The sequence below is a fragment of the Mytilus californianus genome, unplaced genomic scaffold (genome assembly GCF_021869535.1).
Source record: "Mytilus californianus isolate M0D057914Y unplaced genomic scaffold, xbMytCali1.0.p SCAF_1, whole genome shotgun sequence".
In the NCBI taxonomy this organism is placed as follows: Eukaryota; Metazoa; Mollusca; class Bivalvia; order Mytilida; family Mytilidae; genus Mytilus; species Mytilus californianus.
In genome coordinates, this window is record NW_026262581.1 from 56455252 (window position 1) to 56482065 (window position 26814).

The 26814-nt window shown below is 32.7% G+C and overlaps 2 protein-coding genes across 4 annotated transcripts in view; both read left to right on the forward strand.

The window, feature by feature from the left end:
* The window catches only part of LOC127721969 (uncharacterized), a 30297-nt gene extending 23787 nt beyond the window's left edge, over nt 1-6510 (forward strand). Inside the window, exons 11-12 of one of the 2 annotated variants that reach the window (XM_052228825.1) lie at nt 1061-1299; nt 3823-6510. In XM_052228825.1, the coding sequence (XP_052084785.1) occupies nt 1061-1299; nt 3823-4044 (461 nt within the window). In that variant the 3' untranslated portion in view covers nt 4045-6510. Of the gene's footprint in view, nt 1-1060; nt 1306-3822 lie in introns of both variants that reach the window. The other variant, XM_052228818.1, reaches the window with a different exon arrangement.
* A 4181-nt stretch (nt 6511-10691) lies between these two features.
* Nucleotides 10692-26814, forward strand: LOC127722075 (uncharacterized). 2 transcript variants are annotated; one of them, XM_052228927.1, is made up of 5 exons: nt 10692-10765; nt 12904-13200; nt 15087-15538; nt 16473-16558; nt 26632-26814. In XM_052228927.1, the coding sequence occupies exons 2-5, from the start codon at nt 12918-12920 to the stop codon at nt 26795-26797; spliced, it is 987 nt and encodes a 328-aa protein (XP_052084887.1). In that variant the 5' UTR covers nt 10692-10765; nt 12904-12917; the 3' UTR covers nt 26798-26814. The 2 variants fall into 2 exon arrangements, with proteins under 2 accessions (XP_052084887.1, XP_052084892.1); XM_052228932.1 differs by lacking the exon at nt 26632-26814 and adding an exon at nt 19528-19710.

Consider the following 26814-nt stretch of genomic DNA (forward strand, 5'->3'; position numbering starts at 1 on the left):
GAAATAATCACGTGTGCGTTTACAAAATTTCAGGAGTTTTGGCTTTTAGATTAGTGCTACCTGTGTAAAGATAATTATGCATGATTGGTAACCAGGCAAAATCTAATTACTAAAATAAAGAGTTCAAATCCGACACTGTATGGGATTAAAAGACAGTTAATAGGTTTCGAATTGTCTCAACCAATCAATGAACTTAACTATTATAGAGTCAGTAATATCTTCAAATCAGGTAGTAAGAAAACATTCAGCCCGCAGACTTTTCATCGTTCAACTCTTAATACCGTTTCCGAGGAGACGATAATCAAGACCCTTGTCTAGTGTTTTAACAGTCAAGGTAACTGTATTAGTTTGTGATGTCCATCGAGTTTCCGCTATAGTGTTGACAGGTACCGATTTCCCTGGTCGAATAAGCATTCTTCTCGATCATTCATCAACTAAACGTAAACGTCGATTTTGCCTTTATCTTTCATTACAAATTTCATTATAGTTTTACGCTTGCTAGCCGACGTATGGTGATGTTAAGTAGAATTGCTAATGAAATTCTAACAATAACAAGATTTAGGCTATGCGACCGACAGTTTGCAAAAAAGATACTTCCAATGCTTTGAAATAAAAGGAAGGCATTTAAAAATTCCCAAGGAAAAACCACTATGTAGTGGAGAATGAAAGTCTTGAATAATTCTCGTCTTGACAAGCGCGGCTTTCAATCTGCCTTAGCTCAGGTATTGTTATAATAAAAATACCATGTGACAGGACATTTGTGGATTGTTAACACAAATGCAGACAGTTGTTTGCAAGAATGACTAATAAAATTCGACGATGGGTTTTCGATTTGACATGTTTAAGAGTTCACGGACACAATCGCTGTTTTACGGCACTTTTTGTTTCTTTTCTATCTTCTATTTTTATTTCATTTTTGGTACGGCACACAATAAAAGGCAAATACCTACATACCTCCACATAATTTACAGCCATGTAAAAATACTATTTTATTTTTGTCAAGTTTTATATATACAAAAACCTTTGAAAATCGTTTTATCTTATCTTTTTATGACACCAGTCAAAGACTATATTGACATATTTGGAGACGACAGCGAGCAATTGATAAACGATATGGTGAATGTTTTTGACAACTCTTCTAGTACATGCATGAATCTTCCTGTACAGGGAAACACTCCTCCAGTCTTTTGGGCCAGGATCAATACCACCATCCTAAACATCGACCTACAGAGTTTTACAATTACTGTAGAGGGCGATGGAATATCATGTGTTCGTCATGGAGCAGACAAGGTCCTGCAGGTATCAGTAAGTTTCTTTTGTGCACTTCTATTCTTTCTTTTATAAACTATTTATAGTTTATATGTTTAGTATTCTTATACCAATAGTGTCGTTTCACGACTGATTAGATACCGTATATAGATAATCAAGGTACTAGTTATACTCAGATATAAACAAAACATCTTGTCAAACAATGTACTTAAGCCCTTTTTAGCCCAGAAGGATAGTGCAAGCTTTTTATTTTCACTTTGTGTTTGCCGTACGTAGATCGTGCGTAGGGGATTTTTTCCTTTTCCTTTTTCTTTTAAACTAAAGGTTCAAATTAGCCACAGTAGTTTTAGAAGTGTTGCAAGTGATAACACTGCAGATGACCATTTTATTATTACTGTCCTTGTAAAAATTAGGTTTAGATTTAGATGTTAATAAATAATTGTGAATGAAAATAGATGTGGGGTTTCATTAATCGGGTAGAAATTCAACGATACAAAAATAGCGTTGCAAAATAAAATTTTCACTTGTTTTCTTATTTCCTTTATGATAATTTGACAAGAGATTGAATTTTCCTTTTTAAAGTGCCCTAATAACAAACTGTTTGCTAGTCAGTACATTGTTGCTATGAGTGATACAGTTCATTCAGAATGAAAGAATTAGGAGTTATAGTTTAGTTTGATGAAACGTTTTGTACAAATAACTGCAAATTAGTAATTGCTCAACTGTAGTGTAGATGTATAGTTTTCTTGTGTCAACATCCTGTGAAAATTTTCTTTCACATTCCTTCTTAATATATATATTGTAATACAATTTTATATTTTACTAACATGTTCCTTGGTTCACAAATCTTTAGAATTATACACAACCTCCTTCCTCTACAGAAATAAACACCTGCACAACTCCTGCATGTCTGCATATCCAGAGTCAATTTGTTTCTTCTCACTTTTCCACGTTTCATTGTTAAATGGACTTATTTTTTTTCACAGTTAAAATTTAGAAACAGTCTAAGGTTTAAGTTTTTGAAACATCAACAACTCTGTCAAACCTTCATGGAATTTCATGAAACTTAAGACAAAAGCTTTATTATGATCAAAACACAGTATCCACAGCAAATTTTTGAAAATATTTGTTTTCATTCTTCGGTATTGAACTGATAAATGAACATAGTATTTTCTCTAGTTAACATTGAAATACAATCTGGGGTTTAGGTTTTTCCGACATTGATTACTTTGTCAAACCTTTGTGGAACTTTATGAAACTTGAACAGTAAAATTTAAATTGTTTTTGGCCGTATTGTACAAATAAAAAGGACCTAGTGTTGTACAGTTAACATTTAGATACATTCTGGTGTTTAAGTGTTTTCTGACATTACTTTGTTAAACCTTCATAGAATTTTATGAAACTTTGGCTAAGGTCTTTTATGATTGACAGATAATGTCCGTATCTAAATTTTGAAAATATATTTTTTTCTTTTTCTATATTTAACTGATAAGTGGAATTGGTTTATCTTTGCAATTAACATTTACAAAAATATCGGATTACATTGTTTTACATCAATACATTTGTTATACCTTAACGGAATGTTTAGAAACTTGAAAATAAACTTCTCCAAGATTAAGAAATAGCATCTGAAGAAAAACGTTTGATTTTCTTTAGTTTCCCTGATTTGTTTATAAATGTACGTAGTTTTTGGCGGTCAACATTTCACTTTTACTTTGACAGCAGAATAGCAGGCGAGACACAGGGTTCAGCAAAAACCATTTACGAATTATTTTTTATACGGTGACAGTGTAGTTGGTAAAAAAAAAAGGATAAAAAGTCTGAGACTAGTCACTGTAAGCAAATAAGTCATTGTGTTCCTTTTGGATTAAAGATTACAGAAGATTTATATTGTACATATAAGAAATCAAATTTGAAAATTAAAAAAAAATCATTTCATTAATTCAAAAACAATATTCCATAATTTTAAATATGCCTTTAGTAAATGTATCTCCATTGTGTGAGTATAGGGTCCCGGTGTCTAGTTTCCATGGATAAGTAGCTATCCAAATAGTAGATTAGGAATGTTATGGTTTAAAAGCGAGTTATGATTGAGACATTTGAAGAGTAGATGAAAGACCTTGTATGTTAAATAAAAATAACAGGTTGTCGTTTATAAAATAATTCTGCCATTATTCAGTTTCGAAATTTATCTGATACATATGCAACTGGAATATCCCAATAACTCTAACGGTACCAAGTTTTTGCACCAGATGCGCATTTTTGCAATAAATGTACCTTAACTGATGCTCGAGGCCAAACTATTTAAAAATCCAAAACTTATTTAAAAAAATAAAGAGCTTATATACCAAATACGACCAACAGTTTAGCCAACAACGCGATCAAGGAATCAGAAGGAGATATATTCCTTAATCTAAAATAATTTCACAAATTTTGTAACAACAAGTTTTAATAACACAATATCCGTATTTTCATGCCAGTTACGAAGCACTGGCTACTGGGCTGACCAATTATTTTTTTCTTACGACTGAAGCCATGATTGTTTATATTCAGATTTCTTACCCTGTGACATCTTCTGTGGGTCGCTTCCATGGTGATGTTAAATTCTGCAAGAATACAAGTAGCACCACTGGTTCGCCTAACACATGTACATACACTTGTATGTGTCCAAATACGGCTGAGTGCTCCGAGATCATCATATTTCTTGCAAATACTAACAGTGGAGGACTTGGACCGTCATGGAGTCTGTGTGGACTGACTGCAGAAAACATATAATGATTGAAGGAGACAAGGAAAAAGGAATGATACAATTTTTTTCAAGAATGATGAAAAACTTTTAATTGAAATTTGAAAGAAAAGATTTTTTTAAATTTATTTTAGATATTGTATTCTCTGTTTTAATGTTGCTTTTGTAAAAGTAAACACATGTTAGGAAAACTGGTAGTGAAAGCAACTGTATTTTATAGTAACTCTTATTTCGTTTAATCTACTATGTTCTGATAAGTTATGAAAACTATTTTGTCGGAATAATTTTGGTCATTTTTATGCTAGTGAAAAAAATAATAAATAGATATTCTAAAATTAGTCTTCATCAGCTATGTTCAATATATAGATTTTGTGTTTAAGGTGCAGTTTCGTATATGTATAAACATACTCTATCTTATTTTACTAAATACTATGTACATTTACCAAAGAGAAGAAAGTACTTTATTCATTAATTGCTCTGTATTTCTACACCAAGTGGATATCTGTGATAGTTATATTACTTATAATATTTAATATTTAATGTTACATTGATTATTGTGTTGTAGCGTATGATCATAACCATTATTCATTTCGCCAAGCTTTGCCATTGTCTATAATTCTTGAGGACGGTTGATGTGAACTCTTTTACCAAATTATGTTGGAACCAGGGCCCCTTTTAAAACAATGTGGGTCTGGTACCAAATGAATTTGCTCCCTAAATGTATTTACAGCAGGGTCATTTGCGCCTACCTTTACCTAAATTCACATTTTCATTTGGGAAATGGTCGTATTCCGGACATATGACAAAACCATAAATGCCTATAGATAGCAAAAAACTGCAAGGTTGAACAAATGGTGGCATATTTGTTAGGTCTTGTACATGTTTAAAAATTATATGAAGTATTATCTTAACCAAAACCAAAATTGTATCAGAGGAAATGTTTCTCTGCAATCACATAACGTCATTTTAAATGGATAATTTATTTTTTTTTTTAAATTGCCTTCAAAAGCAATGTTCAACCACTTTAACTTTAACTTGATAATATGGATGTATATGAAATTGTTGAAAAATCTTTTAAGTATATTCCAATCTGGTATGTTTAAACAACTTTCCAATTTTGACCCCTGTGAATGAAAGAAATACAAGGGAAATTGATTCAAAGTTGTTAATAAAAAAAATATATGGTACAGTAAGTTTAACTAATTGCTGGTTATTTTGATTTTCTACTATGAAACCATTTTAATTTCTATTACATGAAGAATCAATAGGTACTGAATTTTGGAAACAATGGATCCTTTCAAAATACATTTTGATCAAATTGGATATTTATTTTAATAAGGTAGGACAATGAATAACATTTAACCAGTAAATTGATTTTACGATATAAACGGCATTTTTTTCTAAAATAAAAATGTTAGTGCTAGTGTAAAATTGCAGCTTTGATTATGGTCATCCATTTCGTTTGAGATTTTGCAGTTGCAAAAAAATATTGGTCATTATACTATTAGTTTTAAATGTTGTTTAATGGCTTTATATCAATTTCTTCATTGTATTAGCATGCTGCTAGAAAAAGGAGAAAACTTCACCTTAAACTCGAGGAAAATTTATCCACATTTTTAACTTTACAATGATGATTTTTGAAAGCATATTGAAAATTCAACTTCCACAATTATGAAATTTCCATAATTGTATAGCACCAAAATGGATATAATTATTATGTATAGCTTAATAAATACCATTATGACCAACATTTGGAAATGTATTGATATAATTGAGAGTAAAAAATAAACGGATCTATCTAACTCACTTTAGAGTAGGCATTCAGTTCATATATATGAACTTGTGATGATCATGGTATTATTGATGACAATAATAATAATGATTTTATCTACGACTTCATACGACGAATATGAGAAAGTAGAAAATGACGAATTTACTTTCCTATTAGAATGTACAAAACATAACTAATAATTCTTGTTGAAACTTGAACACTTGACTTTCGTGAGACGAGTAATATAGTACTGGTGATTTATCAATGTTAAGCGTTAGATTTGATCGCTACCTGATACAGATGGATTCGATAATCGATATAACGAATGGAGCGATCTTTCTTTTCTTTGTTTAAACAAATGTATTTTAGAAGAATGAGAGGGAGATGTCTCATCTTAAATTTCAATAACTGCAGCAGCAGATAACAGAACTTTGCCTATATACTTGTATATTTGAACTTTTAACTGATTATTTTACCAAACACTACAAATTTTGGGGGGAATTCAATCTTATGAAAATACCGAATAAGTTATTATCTGTAAATAGATCCCTATTTAATCGGCCCGTTTCACTAAGTGTGCAATGTCAAGAAAAGTAATATTAATTTTTTACAATGATATTTTTTGTATCTGTGATTATATTTTTCTATGTATTTGTTATATATACTGCTGTATCTGTTTTCATATTTTCTAGTTCTGTTTTCAATAAATATTTTCTTAAAATTACGTATTATTTTATTTGAATGATTTTGATTTGATACCTGATAAAACTACATAATATGTTGTTATCTTCCTAAACCACTTAAGAATTAGTTTATTAATAACTACATGGAAAAATGAGACCACAAAACAGACATTGGTCGCATATTGCCCTAAAGTTGTTTAAAACCTCGTACTTTTGCTTCTTGTTGATAATTGTCTTTTTTTATATGAGTGGTGAACTGTCGGATACAGAAATAATTAAGATATAAGAAACTGAAGACTATTTTATGAAATGTTGGGGTGATCAAGGTTAAAGTGGTATTGTGTTTTTATTTTTTAGGATTAATTGATTGTTGGTTGCTTAACATTCAGTAGCAAATAGTTCATTCATGTTCATGACGATATGTTTAGAACAAATCGTATTAAACCTTCATTTGGCAAAAGTAACTTTTAACGCTTTGTTGGATCTAGCTATGGGTGATGCGTTTTTTGGTTATATAGTTCACAATGAATTTATGTTTTAAATTTCCGATTGCCGATTTAAAAAGATTAAGACATGGGCATTAAAGGAAGCAAAATTTGTTGATTTTACTTTGACAAATTACGGGACGCCATCACGAGTTGGATAACCGTAATGGAATATCTGTTTCACAGATGACGACGGATATGTTCCATTTGTCGTAACCACATTCCCGTCCCCTTTTCCCTTAATGTGTCCTACCGAATTAGACTTATCACCGGGTTTGTACTTACATGAGCAACACGACGGGTGCCACATGTTGAGCAGGATCTGCTTACCCTTCCGGAGCACCTGCGATCACTCCAGTATTTGGTGGGGTTCGTGTTGCTCATTCTTTAGTTTTCTATGTTGTGTTTTGTGTTCTGTTATTTGTCTGTTTGTCTTTTTCTTTTTTTAGGCATGGCGTTGTCAGTTTATTTTCGGCTTTTGAGTTTAAATGTCCCTTTGTTTCTTTCGCCTCTCCTTTTCAATAAAGGCAACAGTAATATAACGGTGTTTAAAAGTCATAAATCGATTGAGAGAAAACAAATCCGGCTTACAAACTAAAACCGAGGGAAACACATCAACTATAAGAGGAAAACAAAGGAACAACAGGAACACTGAAGTGCAACAAAAACAAACGTCAAGATATAATCTGGTATATGTCTTATAAAACATTAAAAAAAAGATAACAGGGATCACTAAAAAAAATACAGGACAATAAAACACATCAACTACCAACAACCGACTCCAATGATAAACCCAGACTTACATATACGAACAAAGACAAATATAACAAAACGCAAAGTCCAGAAATTGATACCGCTTAATGTTATAAGTTCTACTTGATCCATATATCTACTAGCTAAATATTGGACTGTCACTCTCCAAGAGTATCGCCAGCCAAACTGCTCAGTACTTCGGTTCGGTACTGGCATGACAATATTGTTTGATTTGAATTTGCTGTTCTTTAGAAAATCATTTTAAATCAAGGAAAGTATCTCCCTCATGCAAAGATCTAATTCCTTTCCTGGTTTGCCTATCAGTACTTTTGATCCTGTTCGGTTGTATCAGCTCTCAAACCTGAAAACTAATGAAATATAAAACCACTTAGTAATCTTTCTTTACAAATACAAATACAACATGGTTTGCTTGTTACGTTATTTGCTCAAGAGAAACACAAAATTACATGCGCAACAACAGCTTTTGTGAGAGGTGTAATCGTTCTTCCGACTAACAAATTGTTAGCATATAGCATCTCATGTTTTTGTAACAGGTTCTATTTCAAAAGTAACAAAGTAACAATAAAAAAGAGAACCGATTTCACCATGACAAAGTGAAAAAGACGAAAAACAAATAACATACCACAAAACACTAAACAGAAACTAAAGATTGAGTAATCAAAAGCCTTGAGTGGACTTACCTCTACAGAAGGGTAAGTAGTCCCAGCTCCACTTTTGACACCTGTCGTGTTGTTTGTTACGAGCAAAACTCCGGTGAAAATGTTTATGTCATAAACGAAGAAGGGAGGACGTGGTATCAACAAATGTAACAAAAAAGTGGTCATCTTTATTCAACACATGGAATATATATGTGGTCATGAGTATTCAACAACTATCAAATATATCCAATCTTGCATTTTCTGTAGATAATTTCAAACTATCATAGATAAAAAAGAAGCTTTTTGGAATACGTCTTTCAATTCCTAATGGCGTAAATGGGTTTAGCTTTCTATATTTTCAAACTGACATGTACCTGAAAATACTTATATGAATCGGGCTCAGAACAATTGATTTCAGATGTTCTTTAAATTCTGCATACGTAACATTTTAAAATATATTTATTAAAGGACGTTTTAACACAAAAGCGTTTCAACAATATTATAAATTTCCATTCGCCTATAGTGAATTTATCTTTTCTGAGTACAGTTTAGTAGTACAAAATGCAATTCAGATAAGTATGTTAAGAAATATCCTTTCCCAGATGATTAGAATAGATGTAAAGATTTTCTATTGAGGATATGATTATGGAGAAAGTATATTAGATGTAAAGTCTGGGTAAAAGAGAGAAAACGGTAGATTTCGCATGAAAACCGATCTCTGTAAGACAATGTTCATTCCAGATTGGTCTTTCTAGGGACAAACAGAGGTCAGTGTTAATGTCAAAATGACAACACAACAACAAAACAAATTCAAAAGCAAAAACAGACTATTCATCTATATCTTGTATTTACTCATTTTGAAATAACTATTTTTAAGGAAATTGAAAGTTAACGTAAGAAAGTTTTTGACAATAAAAAGATCCACTTGTTCTATTTGCACGCATACATTTTATAAAAAAAAAACGAAAAATCACCAGTTTCTGTAGTTCTTACCTTAATCAATTTGTATGTTTTCCAGTTTTACATTCACGGTAGGAATTATCCGAAATAGTAAACGAATCGAAGATTATCGCATTTTAAGAGTTATCAAGAATTTCTAAATTAAACCTTTTTAAGTATAAAAGGGGAAATTACTATGATAACGAGTTGTATTTTAACATTGATCTATTGGGGGAGGGTTCCTCCCCGAGGGTATTACCAGCCCAGTAGTCAGCACTTCTGTGTTGACACGAGTTGTCATTGATATGGTCATAATTATAAATTAACTGTTGCATATACAAAAATTGGAATTTTTTGAAATACTAAGAAATTTCTAACCCAGAAAAAGACTACTTAAGCTGTATTTTGCAAAACCTTTCGGAATTTTGGGTCTTCAATGCTCCTCAACTTCGTACTTTATTTGGACTTTTCCAACCTTTTTTTTGGAGTGTCACTGATGAGTCTTTTATAGACGAAACGTACGTCTAGTGTACAAAATTTTAATCCTGGTATCTATGATGAATTTATGTACACCGTCTCGGTCGATGCCACTGTTGGTGGAGGTTTTCGCTCCGAGGGTATCACCAGCCCAGTAGTCAGCACTTTTGTGTTGACATGAATTATCATTGATATGGTCATAATTATAAATTAGCTGTTTACTAAACTTTGAATTTTTAGAAATATTAAAGATTTTATACCCCAGGAATAGACTACCGTAGCTGTATTTGGAAAAAAACCTTTCGGAATTTTGGAATTTAATGCTCTTTAACTTCGTACTTTATTTGGCATTTTGGTTTTTGGTGTATAAACATCCTAGTATCTATGATGGATTTATTTGGACTGCATACAAATTGTAGTTAATGATCCAAAGACTTAGAACAAGCTTTATTTTCTATTTAAATGAACTTTTTTGTTTTATTAGAAGTATAAACTGTAGACAAATACTTTCTGATCTAACGTCATAGTTCAAGGAGGCAATAAAGAAAGATCTTACTTTTCTAAGAAGTTTCACATTTAGGTAATGATATTAAACTAGTATCATGTTATAATTTTATATATAAACTGCCATGCATGTATGTAAAAGTAAGGATGATTTGTTCTATTTAAGCTGGGAATAAACGTATCCATTGAAAAATATATATTTCTATTAATCCGTATTTTATTCATGAAAACAGGTAGTCTTCTTAGAAGAAAGAGAACATAATTAAACATAAATAATTCAATTCAATTCATTTTAAATGTGTATTGCCATATAAACTTTAAACAATAAGTTTGTGACAAATACAAAATAAGTATATGAAAATATAGTGTTGGGGTGTAAACATACGGGTATTTAAATTTGATAATCTTAGATAATAAGACTAAATATAGATTTTAAAAATCCGAGATTTTAGAATAAGGTCATGTTATATACAGACTACGTAAGTACTTGTACTAACTTAAAATCTTTTTATACATGTAAACTATCATGAGTATATATCTGAAGATCTGTTCAATATGTCAGACCTATCACTAATGTATAACTTCAAATAAGAGCAAAAAAGCTGATGTCATTTAATACCAGTACCACTTCCTGGTTTAGTAGAAAGATGTGAGGATTGGCCAAGATGATCGTGCTAAAGCTTCAATTAGCAATTGTTTTCACTAATTACATCTAAGCTACTTGAATATGTACTTGGTGCATAAAATCAAATTTGATGGTAAATTCTTTATCAGTGATAGTAAAAATAAAAACAAACTGGATAAACAGGTTCTTTTGACACCATGGTTTATTACACTGATGACCTGTAAGGCTCAAAGTTAATAAAGAATTTGAATGGAAAAGGATTTTTTTTTTAAACATTTTATTTTATAGTTTTTAAAATTCATAGAGAATTGACGGGTTCCTCGGTTAACCTGCAGTTACTCGTCCAACGCTTTCTACTTATACTAAAATTGTGTTGTATATGTTTTGCTGTCATTATATATATACATAAATTCTTTTGTTATAAATTAGGCCGTTAGTTTCCTTAATTGAATTGTTTCATATTTTTCATGTCGAGGCCTTTTATAGCCGACGATACGATATGGGTTTTTCTCATTGTTGAAGACCGTATGGTTACCTATAATTGCTTACATCCACTTCATTTGAAATTTGGTGGATAGTTGTCTCATTGGCAATCACACCACATCTCCTTAATTTAAATTGCTAATGAATTGATTGATTGATTGTTGGTTGTTAACGTCAAGTGTTATTGTTAATGTAAAGAGAGGAATTATTAAATTAAATATACGTTGTGATAAAATGCTTCCAATAATATTGCTGAACAGTGCAATAAAATTTTATTAAATTTAATTCAATCGTGGTTGGCTAATAATAAACAACAATGTTCTTCAAGTATGTAGTTTACAAATGTGATATATGTAAGGTTTATCTTAACTGGTCATGATTATGCTCCTTGTACAACAAGAAATGTTTACATGATGACATGGCCCAGGTTTATAAATTGCATTTTCTTTTTCAAAAATTTAAAACTACATTGATTTTAATTGTTTTTTCTGTCTCTCGTAAGCAGAAAAAAATCCATGAAAATCAATGTGTGGTCTTATTAAGCTGTGGACGAAATTAAAAACTAAATGTGAAAAACCACGCAAGTTCATTTTTGTTTAACTTAACAAACGCCTTGTAAATTTTTCCAATCATACATGTATATTGACCCTACTATACTTTTATTGTTATTTTGTTTAAGTAATGCCTGTGTGTGTTCAGGTGTAAATGCCATCATCATTGTCAATGGATTCAGATATATACAACCCAAGTGTTGACTGGGGTATAGAATGTTGTCATCCCTGGACTTCTTACGGTCCGGTAGTAAAGTCTTTGTTTCAATGGTGTGTCCGTTTTGGCTGTTTGTGATGAAAACATTCGCAGCCTCGTTAAGTCGGAATGAGGTAATTAAATCCGATTCCTCGTGTAGGGTTAGTTTTACTCTCTCTCTGCACGTTAAAAAACTCTCAGAGGGGTACATAGGTGGTCTGTTGCAAGGTTAAATTGTTGCCCCTGTCCAGCATATATACCCTTATTTTCCAGTGGCAGGCAGCATCTCTCCCTTCATCACGTTGTCCCACCATGCGAAACCTACCTTATATTGTATTGATTGTAATTGTGTTCTCGTCCTGGATATGCATAAAATAATTGCCACTGGACGTTAACAAACAAACAATCAATCAATCAACCAGATATTTACATAACAGTCAAGCGCAATTTTCATTTTTATTTGTGCATAATCAATTAAGCTCTTCGGTTATGTGGAAAAAGTACACCACTTTTAAAAGGACATTTTAGAAATTAAACTATGTATATATATATATATATATAATACCAGTGTATGAGAAACACATCTTATTCGTTTTCTATCGTTTAAAGAGTTTTTTAACCATAAAAAATTATAATTACCGGGGTATTAACATTTTTTGTCATTTGCATTATATATAGAATTTCATAGATATGGAAAACTGTTTTTTTTTATTGTATTGATATAAGAAAAATATTTGAATCGATTTTTTTATGATTTTGTAGTCTTTTGAATTATCATGGAAAAGGGAAGAATGAACATAGAAGACGAAGGAAGACTTCAGTCAAATATACTTTACCTGAAAGACAACGTAAATCCTGACGATGTAATAGATCATCTATTACAAAATTATGTGATCACTTTTGATCAGCATGGTGATTTGAAAAGTGAAAAGACAGCCTCGGACAAAATGGATAAATTGATTAAAGTTTTGAGATTTGCGGGAACAAACTCGTACAGGAAATTTGTGGACTGTTTACACAACAGTGGATATCCACATGTAGCAAATACGCTCTTGTCAGGTATATAAGTAATGTCGATAGTTACATGTGTCAATGACATTTCAAAAGACAATTCGGAAAAAAAGTCTCTTTAAATCTAAATGACATGGTCAACAAAACAATATCAATTCAAACAGGGAAAAAACTTTGAACAAGACGAACAGAAAGTTGCCAATCCCGAGTCGGACGACCAGTTTTTATAAAACACGTATAAAGATAACAAGGGGGACAATAAAGAATAATACTTTGAAGAAAGACGGACAATACCATTGCCAAAGAAAAAGATGACAGGACAAATATACGTCCTCAAAACACTTTACATCAAAACGAATATTAAGCAACACGAACCGGGTTAAAACCGGAGACGGACTCGTGTGCTCCGAAGGGTAACAGTTCCTTCACTTTAAGGACCTGTCGTGTTGCTTTGACAAGTAAAACGAATTACGACGATAGTATGGCATCATCTGTGACACATATTTAATGGATTATCGAGGAACGATGACCTTGTTAAACTGTCGACGAGATGACTCCACATTTACCGCTAAGAGACACTGATTCGATAGTTTCTAAGTAAGCAGCAATCATCTGTCAAAAGAAATCCTGATAGATAACGAATAGCGTACCAACTAGGAAACATAAACTCAATATAAATGTGCTTCTGGAATGCTTCTGAATAAAAATAAAAATTCCACATTGAAATCATGACACTATAGTAAAAACTAAACATAGTTTGCTCATTATGCACACGAACATAGAACCAATAAAATATTTATTGTTAAAGCAATGCATGATTAACATTGAAACATCTACATACTCCAACACTAAAATGAACGTAACATACATATTGAGTTTTATAATATATTCTACAAAAACAACGATATATAGGTTAGGAAAGTGTGTTATATGTTATGTTTTATCTTGAAATGATGTCATATCATAGCATTATTAAGATTTCATTCTTTTTCTTGATTTCGATTTCGGCTCTCACTTTAAAAATTACCTTCTAAATAACGACTCTTATTATTTTTTTTTTATCTGACTATCCGACTTACGAATAGATTCCGAAGGGTAGACTGGGGTATAGAAATAGGACTACTTGGAATTCCCCAATCCGGCATTAACACTTATGCTAAAGAGGAACGTCTGTTTGGCTTTGACAGATGCATAAATACACAGACACAACCGGTTAATATTGTGACTTTAAATCCGATGCATCGTGTGAAGAGTACCACGCCTTATCAACGTTAAAACGCCCTTGCAACATATGTTTAATTTCGGATAGAGACAGAAATTTGGCCAACTGAGTACCCCCTTCATTCTGATTGACCCAATGAGATTTATTGTTAAAATGTTCTCGTTCTGAATATGCATGAAATATTTTCTACTGGATGGTAAGCAACCATTACATAGTATATTGTTCTAGTATCATATGTCCAACCGTCTATGAAATATTTGAAAAAACATTTATTACGGCAACATTATTTTTATTTCAAAATTAACGTAGAAACTATGTTGTCTTTTTAACTTCTATATACGGTCATTGCATCTACTTTCTTAAGGTGGGCGCATCGAACGAGCTCAAACACTTCATATTATGTCGAGCAGCTAATATTGTGGAACGTCTTAATTAAGAAAATCTTATAATCTATTTATTGTGATTTTTTCTACAGGCTAACCGAATATGACTAGAAACGTTCGGGTCAAATTTATCAATATGGGATCAAACATTACTTCGGTGATAAGTGCGGATCAAATTTACTTTTTGAATGGTCTGTTAAAACTAAGAAGAATTCACATAATCATGAAATTGGAGCGAAGAACTCCGCAGGGCGATATAGACACAGTTAAGACCGAAAATTACTTTTATCAATATATGTATTAATTTATGTTTTATGTTGCTTTGACAGATACAACAGCAACGAATGTGAAGCCAGAAACAATTACAAATGTAAACGATACCGGAAAATATGCTACTGAAAACGAGGAAAATTTACACAAAGTCAGATCAAAGTACAACAACACCAACAACTCGCAAAAACTACAGGCAAACTCTGATGATTTGAATGTTACAGACGGACCTGTCAAACCAGATCAAATTGCCAGTTGTACATCTGCTGAAGCAGCGGCAGCAGATACTCCTGAAGAAACGGATTATGATGAAATTCCATCAGAGGATGAACATAGTGAAGATCTGGAAGCAGAATACGATACTCCCCAATTTACAGACTCAACTGAACTATGTCTGCGGATTCCATTTAAAGACGGCAAGTTGGAAGAATCGTCCCATTTTAATTACTACAAAACATACACAGAGCTTTTGTCTCTCCCGGGATGGTGCCCACGAATAAATGACACGAATGTAAGTTGCGATAGGAACGTTAGACAAGGTGACTTAATATGTATAATTGCATTCACTAACGGATCTGATAAACGCAATATCAATTTCTATGGGTGATTTGACATTTTTGTCTTACCCTATACAAGAAAAAGTATCATATATTCATTAATATTGCTTTTCCTGAAGTTACGGAACAAAATATACAAAATATCTTTTTTTGACCAAATTATTTGTAACTTAGGGAATTAGGATTGGAAAAATAATAGAAAAACAAAAGATATCGGGTATCAATCCATGACGCAAAATCAGTACAAGCACAGCAAAAAACACACAAAAAGCAAAGGAACAGCGCTTGTATTGCTGTTCATCTCAAAGTTAGATAAGCTTGTCAAATGAAAATTTGAAGTTGATGGCAGATCTCAAATTGTATGTGGTTGATTCAATTAAAACTTCGTAGACTCTGAACAATTTAGAGCTTGACATATGGTATTGGTATCCGTCTATTGTTGAAGAATGTAGTTTGCCCTCTATAGATGTCTTTCTGTTATTATGTAATTGGGGCTCTGTCTCATTGAAGACTGCTGTACATCTTCTTTTATCAATATGCATGCATCAGTAGTATATATTTTGTACATGATAAAGCTTAAAGTAGACATTTTCCACAGAGAATTCACGGCATGTTTATAGCTACATGTATATCTATTTGAATTTTTAAATATTCGAAAGTGTGTTAAGTAGTACAAAAATGTATTATCTTCTTATTCTTATATGTTTTATCTGAGATATATATATAGCCTTCTCTCAGAGCTTCAGATATACTAGTAAAGTCAGCGTTTTTACAGATAAGAAACAAGTGAGAAAATGGCAACAATGAGTAGAACATTAAAATCATTTGTAATAAATATCGATGCAATATAATACTAAATGAATGAATTACGTATTAATTTATTTATAGCACAACAAAGTAGTGAACTCTCTGAAAAATGAGGAATTTTTCATATGGTATAGCAAACAGAAAGAAGCTTTTATTATTACTCTGAGGTATATTACTAGTATATGAGTTGGTTGCATTTTTATCCATAGTGTCAAAGCCGTTAATAAACTTTTTAGCTCACCGGGGCCCGAAGGGCCCCATGTGAGCTTATGCCATTACTTGGCGTCCGTCGTCGTCCGTCGTCTGTCGTCGTCTGTCGTCGTAAACTATTTCAAAAATCTTCCCCTCTGAAACTACTGAGCCAAATACCTTCAAACTTTAACTGAATGTTCCTTAGGGTATCTAGTTTATAAATTGTATCCGAAGTTTTGATCCATCAACAAACATGGCCGCCATGGCTAAAAATAGAACAAAGGGGTAAAATGCAGTTTTTGGCTAATATCTCAAAAACTAAAGCTTTTAGAGCAAATCTGACATGGGGTAAAATTGTTCCATTGGTCAAGATCTATCAGCTCTGAAATTTTCAGACGAATCGAACAACCCATTGTTGGGTTGCTGCCACCGAATTGGTAGTTTTAACAAAATTTTGCAGCTTTTTGTTATTATTTTGAATATTATTATAGATATATATAAACTGTAAGCAGCAATAATGTTCAGCAAAGTAAGATCTACAAAAAAGTTAATATGACCAAAATTGTCAATTGACCCCTTAAGGAGTTATTGCCCTTTAAAGACAATTTTACAAAATTTGTTCATTAAGTTTGCTAACATTTAAAAATCTTCTTCTCTGAAACTACTGGGCCAATTACCTTCAAACTTTAACTAAATGTTTCTTAGGGTATTTGGTTTATAAATTGTATCCGAAGTTTTGATCCATCGACAAACATGGCCGCCATGGCTAAAAATAGAACATAAGGGTAAAATGCAGTTTTTGGCTTATATCTCAAAAACTAAAGCTTTTAGAGCAAATCTGACATGGGGTAAAATTGTTCAATTGGTCAAGATCTATCAACTCTGAAATTTTCAGACCAATTGAACACCCCATTGTTGGGTTGCTGCCACCGAATTGGTAGTTTTAACAAAATTTTACAGTTTTTTGTTATTATTTTGAATATTATTATAGATATATATAAACTGTAAGCAGCAATAATGTTCAGCAAAGTAAGATCTACAAAAAAATTAAATGGCCATAATTGTCAATTGACCCCTTAAGGAGTTATTGCCCTTTAAAGACAATATTACACAATTTGTTCATCAAGTTTGCCAACATTTAAAAATCTTCTTCTCTGAAACTACTGGGCCAATTACCTTCAAACTTTAACTAAATGTTCCTTAGGGTATCTTGTTTATAAATTGTATCCGAAGTTTGCATCCATCGACAAACATGGCCGTCATGGCTAAAAATAGAACATAAGGGTCAAATGCAGTTTTTGGCTTATATCTCAAAAACTAAATGATTTAGAGCAAATGTGACATGGGGTAAAATTGTTTAATTGGTCAAGATCTATCGGCCCTGAAATTATAAGACGAATCGTACAACCCATTGTTGGGTTGCTGCCACCGAATTGGTAGTTTTGACAAAATTTTGCAGTTTTTTGTTATTATTTTGAATATTATTATAGATATATATAAACTGTAAGCAGCAATAATGTTCAGCAAAGTAAGATCTACAAAAAAGTTAATATGATCAAAATTGTCAATTGACCCCTTAAGGAGTTATTGCCCTTTAAATACAATTTTACACAATTTGTTCATCAAGTTTGCCAACATTTAAAAATCTTCTCCTCTGAAATACAGGTGAGCGATTCAGGCTCTTGAGAGCCTCTTGTTTATGTTAGTTCTTACCTTTGGATGGCGGTTGTCGTCTGCGCTGAGACTACTATTTCACATATTGTGTATCACAATTTAGTAGTCACAGGGTGGTGTTTGTCCTCAGAAATTGCAGGAAATATGTGCCGCCGTGCATTACTTAAACGACGATCAACTACTGTTTGGCTGGAGGGATAACATTGTAGTCAGTTTTCCGACGGACCGATCGGAAAGTGACTTGTAAATCCGAACATGCAACTAGATTTGTTTCACTCAGAAAACAAAAAATATAAACAAATCGAAGAAACCCAATGGAATGTTTATACATTTATTTCATAGTCTTAATGTTGAAATAAAACACCTTTCTACAAATATTCTCTTAAAGAAATCATTATTTCATCCTACTCAATCTCGTTGTAAATAATTGTTTAGAATATTAAAGATTTCAAATGTTATCTGTTTTGGAAAAATCTAGCATCAAAGGACAAATGGAAACAAATATGGACTTAACATTGAAAAATAAATACCACATAAATATATTTTTGAAGAATTTGCGTTCTTTAAGTTTGAATGCACTATAATTTGCTTCATATAAATACAGAAAATCCATGAATTTATATTTAAATCAAATTTTGTATTTGAGTAAATACTAAAAAGGGCACCATGTTGTTGTCAGAACACAGATAACGCTTTGATACTTATAACTTTAGTGAAGGACCGAGACATATTTAAAACGTCTCAACCTGAAGGATAGACTACGGAATACAAACTTGGTCATCTCGTGTTTTCCCATATCGCAGTAAAACCAATGCTAAAGAGGGGCGTATGTTTGAGTTTGCGGGATGTATAAATACACAGCAACGGCCGGTCGCAAGGAGGACGTTAAATCCGTGTAGGAAGAGTGTCCTTTTCTTTGCACGTGAAAGAATCCTTTCAAACAACTAGGTGGCTAGTTACAAAGGAAAATATCTGTCCCTATTCAACAAACACTTTCTTATTGGCAATAAAAATTTCCCAACATTTAACCTGGTCGACACACGCTACAGAACCTATAAATTTGATTCATAAATTCGTTCTCATCCTGAATATGCATGAAATATTATTAAGTATTATATTATTTTGCTCTGGAAGTATAATTTATATATGTTACTACAGTATTTTAATCATAAGTTGTGCAAGGTTTTGTTTTTGTTTTCTAGATTGTGGTATTCTTTATAAAATTATGATTTTACAATGATCATGTGATATTTTACTTTTTCATTTACAGAACCAACTTGCACCAAGAGGGTTGTATTTATGTCAAAGTGAAAACAAGGACGGATGGAACTGATAATTTATACAGAGTATCAAAAGAAAACGAATTTAAATCACTTTTAGAACTGTTTAAACATTACTTTCATAAAGGTTTACCGACAAAGTTCATTAAAAAATAAAATATTAACGAAACTTGTGTTTTGATGTGTTACAATGCTTGTGGTAATGCTTGAAAACGACATTCCCGCCATTTATCTTGGTCGACCCACGCGGCAGAACTTATCAATTCGATTTATAAATTCTTTCTCATCTTAAATATGCATGAAATATTTGCCACTGGATATTGAGCAAGCTACAATCAATTAATCAATCAATCAGTTTTTTTTGCTTTTGAAATAAGAAAATTTTAAATATTTTTATTTTATTGATGGAGTTCAAAATCTATAGTTAACACATTTCTAACAGTTGCTGATCAAATTTAGATAAATAAACATTGAAAATAGTCAAGGTCAGGTAAACCATGTTAGAATGTTATGTTCTACTTATAAACATTTCATATATATCATAAATATATTTGAATTATGAGTTGGAGAAATGGACATTCTGGACAAATCACATCAGTGAAGCATGGAATTAACTTCAAGGTCAGATAAACTGAAGACGAACATGTACCACTTACAACCATTCTTTAAAACAAATAAAGTGGACATATCATTTACAAGAGTGCACACGCTGAAATGTCTCGCCTGTTTTACTCACTATTGATTTTATGTTGAAAGTCTTAAAGATAAAGGTTTTGCTACAAGTATCACATAAGCTTAACATTTTTAAAGAGCCATGACAATGAGGTCAAGGTCAGATTAAAACTGTCACCTTACAATTATTACATATACCAATTATAGTTGACCTATTGCTATTAGTACTTGAAAAACAGACCAAAACACAAAAACTGAACATTGACCAATGAACCATGAAAATCAGGTCAAGGTCAGATGACAACGGCTAGACAGACATGTATACCTTACAATAATTCCATAAACCAAATAAAGTTGACCTATTGCTTAAAGTGCTTGAAAAACAGACCAAAACACAAAAACTTAACATTGACCAATGAACCATTAAAATGAGGTCAAGGTCAGATGAAACCTGCCAGTCTGACATGTACCCCTTACAATCATTCCATACACCACATATAGTTGACCTGCTGCTTGTAGTATCTGAGAAACGGACCTAATCACTTAACTTTAACCTTGATCACTGATGCATGAATTGAGGTTGAGGTCAGGTTAACCCTGTTTGACAGGCACGTAGACGTTGCAAGAAACCCATACCAAATATAGTTACCCTATTACTCATAATAAGTGAGAAATTCACATGACAAAAAAATGTAATTCTTTTTCAAGCAGTCACTAAACCATGAAAATGAGGTCAAGGACAATGGTCATATGACAGACAGAAACTTCGTAATATAAGGTATCTGCATACAAGGTATGAAGCATCCAGGTCTTCTACCTTCTGAAATATAAAAGCTTTATACAAATAGTTTACACTGCCGCCACCGGATAATAATACATATGTCTCGCATACTGCGACTTTCGTCGCAGGCGAGACAATAGTTATCGAGAAACTGACCTTGACGTTGATCACTGAACCATGAAAAGGTTCAGGTCAGATTTGTATGTACCGCTCACAACCATTCTATTTGCCAAATAAAGTTGAATCATGAGGCGTAGAGAAAAAAACCAGACCAAATCACGAAAACTTGGCGTTTAACTGTTGGCATCTTGTTTTTTTGTATTTTTGATGGTACATGTATAATGCAAATGTTGAAATTAAAACAGCAATATGTAAACATGTAAACTATGCAAAACATTCAAAGTTAATCATGACTGGAGGTGCAGGGCTAAATAACCTCCATGGAAATGAAAAATGTCAATGGTTATAAACCTGCATACCATTGACTTATCATAAGAGTTCCTTTTAAACTAACCTGAACACAAAATCTAATAGGTAAACAAGGCAAAACATTCAAAGTCAATAGACCATGACTGAGGGAGTGTAGCCAAATAATCTCCATGGAAATCATATGTGCCAATGCTAATACATCTACATACCAAATTATCATGAAACTTCAATAAATTGACTTAGTCACAAGCTAATGCATTGTTGACGCTGCCCCGTCGGAAACAACATGCCCGAGTCTCACTTTTCCAACTTCATCCAAGCAATACAAAACTAGATAATGGGGGTCTCTTGCAGATGAGCACATTCCCCTTACAACTATTCTATATACCAAATAAAGTTGACCAGATCCTCCGATTTAACGTCCAAAAGATATTGCCTGAAATATAAGTTAACCAAAATACCAGTCTTTTAATAGCCAAGACAGACTTTTGAACCCCCTAAATCAGTTTGAGCATCCTCATTCCCTGGGCATAATTTACGTCTCTCGATAGCTGCTGTAACTTTGGACTTGACTTATTTACCAACAATCAAAAGGGTTAATTTCGATCCAATGGGGTAATATCAAACCAAGTTTTTCCTGCTCTTCTACCTTCTGAAATATAAAACTTGTCGCTGCTGCAACATTAACATGTCTTCAATTCAAAATGAGGTCGAAGACAATAAACATTTGCCAGGGGGAAACCTTTAGACCATAAGTCATGTGTGAACAAGATCTGGATAATCCTGCTCTTTTACCTTCTAGAATATAAATCTTTATACAGATAGTTGTCTCCTACACTGATGGATTAGAATCCCTAGATCTTGTTTTCTGAGACATTTGACTCATACGAGACGAAAAAATAAAAGACTTACCTCTTCATTTTCAGTTTTAGTGAGTGCTTTTATGTAATAAATTTTTAGGACTCTGAAATACTTTATTGTGAAAAAAGTTCATAGAACTCTGAAGTACATTATTGCGAAAAAGTTCAATCACGGTTCCACTTGTATTTTTTCATTTTCAAACAAGAAATTAGAGGCTGGAGAACCATTACTGACACTTGTCTGTGTTCACCTGAATCTCGTAGATGCTTCAAATGCAGAAGCACAACATGAGCATTCAAACGTGTGTACATTGTAGGCTTGGACACCTTTAAGATATTCTACAAGGATTAATATTTATGAAACAATCCTTATCGAAAATAATCACTTCCAAAGGGATATTCCACTAATGCAATACCAGGATGTTTTTAGCTCCAGAGAAGGCTAAATATAGAAATAAGGAGATGTGATATGACTGCCAATGACACAACTTTCCACCACAGTTCAAATGAAGTGGATGTAAGCAATTATAGGCAACCATACAGCCTTCAACAATGAGAAAAACCCATACCCTATAGTTGGATAAAAAAGGCCCCAACATGAAATATGCTCACCAAAAAAAAAATTCGTAAGGGTTCCACGGAACCCAGTGTCTCGCCTACTTTTTCTGTTAATGGCAGGCTAAAAAAAAATGAGGAAGTAAATCAATAAAAATATTCCTGTTGATACTATCTTTTGATTGTAAGAAGCTTCTGTCCAAGTTTGGTAAAAATCCAGGATAGTTTATGAATCTAATAAATGTTAAAAAACTTTAACTGCAGACTGAATGTAATGTTAACTGGAAGAAAACAAAGTTTCCTTCTAGATACTAGCATTTGATCATAAACATGCTTCTGTCCAAGTTTGGTACAAATCAAAAATAGTATAAGAAAGTTATTAAAATTTTAAAAACTTTAACCACAGAGTGAATGTGTTGTTTCCTTGCAGAAAATCTAAGTCCATTTAAAAGTAAAATACGGAAAAAATGGATTTATTTTTTTGCAAAATTTCCTTCTAGATACTAGCTTTTGATCATGAACAAGCTTCTGTCCAAGTTTGGTACAAATCCAAAATAGTATAAGAAAGTTATTAAAATTTTAAAAACTTTAACCACAGAGTGAATGTGTTGTTTCCTGGCAGAAAATCTAAGTCCATTTAAAAGTAAAATAAGGAAAAAATGTTTTTTTTTTTACAAAATTTACTTCTGGATACTATCTTGTGATCATAAACAAGCTTCTGTCCAAGTTTGGTAGAAACCCAGGATAGTTTAAGAAAGTTATCAAAATTTTAAAAACTTTAACCAAAGAGTGAATGTAATATTTCCCGGCAGAAAAACTAAGTCCATTTATAAGTAAAATACGGAAAAAATGGAATTTTATTTTTCAAAATTTACTTCTGGATACTATCTTATGATCATAAACAAGCTTCTGTCCAAGTTTGGTAGAAATCTAGGATAGTTTAAGAAAGTTATTAAAATTTCAAAAACTTTAACCACAGAGTGAATATTTGTGGACGCCGCCGACGACAACGACGACGACGACGACGACGCCGACGCCGACGGAATGTAGGATCGCTATGTCTCGCTTTTTCGACTAAAGTCGAAGGCTCGACAAAAATTAAAATAAAATGCTCCGCTGGGCGCAGCTTGATACGACCAAAGAGGTCGAACCCTGAACAGTTGGGGCAAGTATGGACACAACATTCAAGCTTGATACAGCACTGAATTTGGATTGTGATTAAATATTTGACACAGCATAGGTTTCTGACACAGAATGAATGTGGTCTAAGAACTTAAAAAATTTTAATTTACCTATTCAAACCATATCACTATTACTTGCTTTTATATATATATCAGAAATAACCAATTTAAAATGGAAAATTTTAAAGAAAAAAAAGGAAAAAAAATCCCTCCCCCAAATTTTTTGAACCCCCTTATGATTCATCATCCCCAAACTCAATCCCAGCCTTCCCTTTGTGGTATGGTACCTTGAAGTACAATGTCAGAGAGATCCATACACTTTAACACAAGCTATTGTCTGGAAACTAGAAAAATGCTTGTTTTTAGGCCCCTTTTTGGTCCCAAATTCCTAAATGTTTAGGGCAATTACCCCCAAACTCAAACCCAGCTTTCCCTTTGTGATATGGAACCTTGTAATACAATTTCATAAAGATCCATACACTAACACACAAGTTATTGTCATGAAACTAAAAAAAATGCTTGTTTTTTCCCCCTTTTTGGCCCCTAATTCCTAAAATTTTGAGGCAATTACCCCCAAAATAATTCCCAGCATTCCCTTTGTGGTATGGTACCTTGCAGTACAATTTCAGAGAGATCCATACATTTGAACACAAGTTATTGTCTGGAAACTAGAAAAATGTTTATTTTTGGCCCCTTATACCTAATTGTTTTAGGCAATTACCACCAAACTCAATTCCAGCTTTCCCTTTGTGATATGGAACCTTGTAGTACAATTTCAGAAAGATCCATACACTTACACACAAGTTATTATCATGAAACTAGAAAAATGCTTGTTTTTTGCCCCTAATTCCTAAAATTTTGAGGCAATTACCCCCAAAATCAATCCCAGCATTCCCTTTGTGGTATGGTACCTTGCAGTACAATTTCAGAGAGATCCATACACTTGAACACAAGTTATTGTCTGGAAACTAGAAAAATGTGTTTTTTGGCCCCTTTTTTGCCCCTTATTCCTAAACGTTTTAGGCAATTACCACCAAACTCAATTCCAGCTTTCTCTTTGTGATATGGAACCTTGTAGTACAATTTCAGAAATATCCATACACTTACACACAAGTTATTATCATGAAACTAGAAAAATGCTTGTTTTTTGCCCCTTTTTTGGCCCCTAATTCCTAAAATTTTGAGGCAATTACCCCCAAAATCAATCCCAGCATTCCCTTTGTGATATGGAACCTTGTGGTACAATGTCAGAGAGATCCATACACTAACACACAAGTTATGTCTGAAAGTTACAAAAATACTTATTTTTGGCCCCTAATTCCTTAACTGTTGGTACCATAACATCCAAAATCAATCCCAACCTTCCTTTTGTGGTATTGAACCTTATGGTATAATTTCATTGAGATCCATTCACTTAAACTAAAGTTAGAGTGCGAAAACCAATGTGTCTTCGGACGACGACGCCAACGTCATACCAATATACGACCGCAAATTTTTTTTGCGGTCGTATAAAACAAGAGTGCACACACCGAAATGTCGCCTTCTTTACTAATCATTGATATTATGTTGATAGTCCTAAATATAAAGCTTTATTACAACTGTCACATAAACTTAACATTAACCAAGTAAACTAAACATTGACCAATGAACCATGAAAATGAGGTCAAGGTCAGATGAACCATGCTAGGCAGGCATGTACAGCTAACAATTCTTCCATACAACAAATATAGTTGACCTATTGTTTATAGTTTAAGAAAAACAGACCAAAACACAAAAACTTAACACTGAGCAATGAACCTTGAAAATGAGGTCAAGGTCAAATAAAACCTGCGTGACTGACATATAGATCATAAAATATTTCCATTCACCAAATATAGTTGAACTATTGCATATAGTATTAGAAATAAGACCAAAACTCAAAAACTTAACTTTGACCACTGAACCATGAAAATGAGGTCAAGGTCAGATGACACCTGTCAGCTAGACATGTACACCTTACAATCATTCCATACACCAAATATAGTAGACCTATTGCATACAGTATAAGAAAAACAGACCAAAACACAAAAACTTAACTATAACCACTGAACCATGAAAATGAGGTCAAGGTCAGATGACATCTGCCAGTTGGACATGTACACCTTACAGTCCTTCCATACACGGAAGAGGGGCGTATGTTTGAGTTTGCGGGATGTATAAATACACAGCAACGGCTGGTCGCAAGGAGGACGTTAAATCCGTGTAGGAAGAGTGTCATTTTCTTTGCACGTGAAAGAATCCTTTCAAACAACTAGTTGGCTAGTTACAAAGGAAAATATCTGTCCCTATTCAACAAGCACTTTCTTATTGGCAATAAAAAGTTCCCGCCATTTAACCTGGTCGACACACGCTACAGAACCTATAAATTTGATTCATAAATTCGTTCTCATCCTGAATATGCATGAAATATTATTAAGTATTATATTATTTTGCTCTGGAAGTATAATTTATATATGTTACTACAGTTTTTTAATCATAAGTTGTGCAAGGTTTTGTTTTTGTTTTCTAGATTGTGGTATTCTTTATAAAATTATGATTTTACAATGATCATTTGATATTTTTCTTTTTCATTTACAGAACCAACTTGCACCAAGAGGGTTGTATTTATGTCAAAGTGAAAACAAGGACGGATGGAACTGATAATTTATACAGAGTATCAAAAGAAAACGAATTTAAATCACTTTTAGAACTGTTTAAACATTACATTCATAAAGGTTTACCGACAAAGTTCATTAAAAAATAAAATATTAACGAAACTTG

Bases quoted from the DNA above. Each gene is read 5' to 3' on its own strand.
- LOC127722075 (XM_052228927.1), top strand. From the start codon at position 12,918: ATGGAAAAGGGAAGAATGAACATAGAAGACGAAGGAAGACTTCAGTCA. The intron at 15,539-16,472 runs GTAAGTTGCGAT...ATTTATTTATAG, and splicing joins CACGAATAAATGACACGAAT to CACAACAAAGTAGTGAACTC. The intron at 16,559-26,631 runs GTATATTACTAG...TTTCATTTACAG, and splicing joins GCTTTTATTATTACTCTGAG to AACCAACTTGCACCAAGAGG.